This window comes from Mesoplodon mirus (genome assembly GCF_964341445.2).
Source record: "Mesoplodon mirus genome assembly, chromosome: 4".
Lineage (NCBI taxonomy): Eukaryota > Metazoa > Chordata > Mammalia > Artiodactyla > Ziphiidae > Mesoplodon > Mesoplodon mirus.
In genome coordinates, this window is record NC_138979.1 from 179,840,044 (window position 1) to 179,844,117 (window position 4,074).

General features: G+C 50.7%; 1 protein-coding gene across 1 annotated transcript; it reads left to right on the forward strand.

Annotated features, from left to right (window-relative positions):
* Positions 1–1,120: 1,120 nt before the first annotated feature.
* Positions 1,121–3,759, forward strand: TCL1B (TCL1 family AKT coactivator B; the record flags this gene model as incomplete). The annotated part of the gene is made up of 3 exons (XM_082618803.1): positions 1,121–1,282; positions 3,346–3,516; positions 3,706–3,759. 3 exons carry the CDS (start codon positions 1,121–1,123, stop codon positions 3,757–3,759), a joined length of 387 nt encoding a protein of 128 aa, XP_082474929.1.
* Between the last annotated feature and the right edge of the window lie 315 nt (positions 3,760–4,074).

Sequence of the window (4,074 nt, forward strand, 5' to 3'; positions counted from 1 at the left end):
GTAATGCCCCTTGTCTCCTACGGCCACTGCAATCCCATGACAGAAGGAAAAACAACAGGGAAGGAGGTGGAATTGCTGTGAAAAGAGGCTCAGGCCTCTACAGAAGCTGCACAGTGAGCTCCTCAGAGGCAGGCATCCTATGTGCCACTTACATCAACCTTCCCAGAGGAACAGCGTCATCTCATTGTTCATTCTCAGATGAATAAGAAGAATCACACTTGCGTTTTCAACAAGAAAATGACCACATTCATGTTGCATTCATCAGAAGCCCAGGGTGCTTACCACATGGGCCTGCGTCTTGTGTCTGTGGCCTCCTGGCAAAGCAGAGCTAATAAGATGACCAGGCCAAGCGGGTGCTCTGGATCCCATGGTCAAGGTCAGGGTGCGCAAGATGGCCACACACCCTCCCTCCTGTGGCCTGGTTCCCTCACACTTTATATGATCCCAATTGCAAATGCCCCTGGGGCACTGGCTCATTTTCTGAGGAGAGGGAGCCTGATTTGCCCAGGAGGTTCCTTGGCCAGCTATCTCCAGGGGCAAGAATCCACTGAGCTCACTGCCCCAAGGGTTCGCAAATGGGGTCCTGCTGAAGGAATGGCCGCGGGGTGGAGGAAGATCAGGGCAGTCCCTGCCAGCTCAGAATCTGGAGCTCGGAGGTTTGTATAAGGCCTGGCAACAGCAGAGGATGCCAGCGACAGGCTGCGGAGGAATCAGCGGAAGCAGGGGAGCGTTGATCTTAAGGAACCAAACTACCCCTGCGCAGAGGCCTGGGGTGGCTCTGTACCTGAGGAGCTTCTTATCCGCCGGCCCCTGAGGCTCCTGACTCCAGTCCGTGCACCTCCAGGCAGGTGGGCCCAGTTCCTCCAGCTCCTGCTCTGTGGCCCCGCCCCTGCCTGCCCCCAGAGGCAGGGGGCTCCTCCCCACTCTGGCTGCCCCTTATTCAACCCGCTCACACCCTCACACCTGGGCTTGCTGGTCCCTGCAGCCCCTGCCAAGGCTCACTGGCCCCGCCCCCAGGATCACCGGCCCCACCCCACTCGGGAGCCAGTCCATTTAAGGAGGCTGAACACCTGGGAGGTTCCACGTGTGCCTCGAGGCCTGCCCTGGGCACAGCCTTGCAATGGAAGCAGAAGCTTCTCCTCCCCTTGGGTCGCCCCCATGCTGCCTGTGGTTCCGGAGGCCTGGCATCTATGAGGATGAGAAGGGAAGGACCTGGGTGACTGTGGCCTTGCGAATCAGTCCCTCCCACAGAGCTTGGGGCAGGGGCTCCCCTGGCAGCACCGTGAGTCGTGGGGCATGAGGGGAGGCAGCGGAAGGGCGGTACATGGACTTTAGCCCGTGGGGGCCCTGCATATTATGCAATGAGGATGCAGTTCTCACTGGCGCTGGAAAACTCGGCCTGTGTGGGTTTGAGCGTGCTGACCAGGAGCCCCTGCCTGGAGGGGCCACAGGCAGAGCTTATCTACAGGAGATGATGCAGTCCTCCATGGGGAGGCTGAGAGAGAGGTAGCTCAGGGCCTAGTCTTGCCCCTAGTGCATGCTGAAAAGGCTTCACACATCCGGCGGCTATTCAGGTGGGCTCTGTGGGATGAGTAGGAGTTCTCCAGGATCAGAAAGGAGACAGGACAAGCATAAGCAAAAGCATTGCAACCTCGAGCAGCAGGTGGGCCAACAGTATAAAATTTACCTTGGCTTCAGGCTCCTCATCTGCAAAATGGGAATAATCTACCTCTGTGGAGGTCACAGACACAGCTCACCATCTGAATGGCCTGGGCGAGCATTTGAAAGGTAACACATTCTAGAATCCCACCTTGGAAACTGATTCAGGAGCCTTGGGTGGAGTCTAAGACCCTTTATGTTTTAAAAGCTCCCCAGGTAATAAGGATGATCACTCAGATTGGAAACAGCTGCCCTAAACTAGGGGTTTGGATCACAGCCCATCTTTGAGGGATAAAATATAAATACTTCAGGGTAATATGGTAAATACTTATCCAGGTATTAAATAAACAATTCACGGTCATTTTAAACAATATAACACATTTCCTAGCAATCTTCAAATAGGTAATCCAGAAAATCTTTGGTTGAGAACACTGAGTCTTTTCCACCCAATAAAGCATGCAGAAAATTCTGGACAAAATAGTTTAGTAAGTTTTTAAAAAGCATATAAAAGTGTTCAATGGGAAAAGAATGGATTCTTCAAATAACTTAGCCATGAGTGGGGGAGGGGAAACTGGAGCCTGAGCATTGTTTTCACAATTTAAAATGATTATTTCTTAATAGTAGATCTGGGTTTTCACATGCAGTCTTAGGATGGGAGATGGCTTTCTGAGCATGATCGAATGCAAGGATCAGCAAACTTTCTGTAAAGAGTCTGATAGTAAAAATTTTCAGCTTTGCAGATGGTAAAGACTCCATAGCAACTACTCAACTCTGCCTTCATAGTGCAAATGCAGCCAAAGACAGCACACAAAGGAAGAAGTGTTTGTTTATTTGCAATAAAGCTTTATTTACAAAAGCAGGTGGTGGGCCAGATTGGGTCCCTACTTTGCTGACGCCTGATCTAAAGCCAGAATCCAAAGGGAAAGAGATTTTGCCACATAATTAGAAATATCCCTCTTGCAAAACCAGCTCATAAAGTTAGGACAACAAACTGAGAAAAATAACTTGCAACATGTATGACTGATAAAGGGCTAGATTCTTAGCTCGGAAAAATGTTCAGCACAAAGACAAATACTCTGATAGAAAACTCTGGAAAGAACTTTCCATTTAGTTGCAAAACACATGGAGCTTTGGTTACAGTTGTCTGGTGACTTTCCCTCATTTTTATACCTTTCTGGATTGGCTGATTTTTTTTTTCTTTTAATGTTCACAACAAGTAGTGATGGCCATGATCAAAACTACAAAATATTTTTAAGGGAAAATCCATCACTCCCAGATCCCGAGGTCTATGGATATCTTATTTTTATTTATTTAGTTATTTAGATATCTTATTTTTAAAAAGAGAATTTTTAAAACTATGGAAGTGGCCAAGACAGAGGGCCAAGAGAGTAATCTGTGTAGGCCCAATGTTGCGGACAGGCTGGAAACAGGCTAACTTTTCAGGGTGTGGTGGGGTGAGTGGGGTGCAGGTCAGTGGGAAGTTGGTACAGAGGAGGCCTGGAGAGAACTAGTCCAAGGAAAACCCCCAAGTGATGGTGCCAAGGCTCTGGGTGTGGGATTCTAAAAGCATGCCCATCGACCTCTGGTCTGGGCAGCCCACCAGCTGGGCCAGGGGATCCAGGACCCTGGTTGTGTGTGTGCAGCTCAACCATCCCTGATGTGCCCCCTCCTCTCTGGTCCCTTCAGCATGAAATCAGCATCACAGTCCACATGTGGCAGATGCCAGTGCACCCCCAGATGCCCAGGTCCCCCAGCCATCTGCTCGTGTTCGGGCTGCCCCTCAAGTGGGAGCTCTACCCCGGGCGAAGGTACCAAGCAACGGATTCGAGACTCTGGGAAATAGTGGACCATGGCCAGGCAAGTGCATGGTGGCCCAGGTGAGGGGGATGGGCATTAAGTAGTGACTGTAGGTGTGCAAAATGGGGCAAAGGATGGAAGGGATCCCTTCCCCGGGCCCCTAAATCCACAAACCCAGGTTCCCATCTGTTTCATTTGGATAGAAGAGCATCTCCCAGGGGCTCTGATCACTGCTCCCTGCTTCTGCAGATCAACTCCACGGAGCAGCTGATCCTAAAACGTCTGCCAAGTGGGAGCCGCTGACGGGGCTGGTACGTCAGGCCTGGAGCCTCACAATGTGGACAGCAGACACTAGCAAGGAGGACGGTCGTCTTTACAGGAAGGCAATGCTGGCCACCTTGCCCTCAGGCTGCTCCCTGAGTTTTTCTTATGTAGCCACCCTTTTACGCCCCCTCCCAACCCCAGTGGATGTGATTTCCACTGTGGACAGACCCCTAGTATGTTCACAAAACACTGAATAATGGTCATCATTTAATTCTCAAAAGAATTCTCTGAGGTGTACGTGTTAACATCCCGTGTTACAGATGAGCAAACAGGCTCTGGGAGCTGGAATGATTT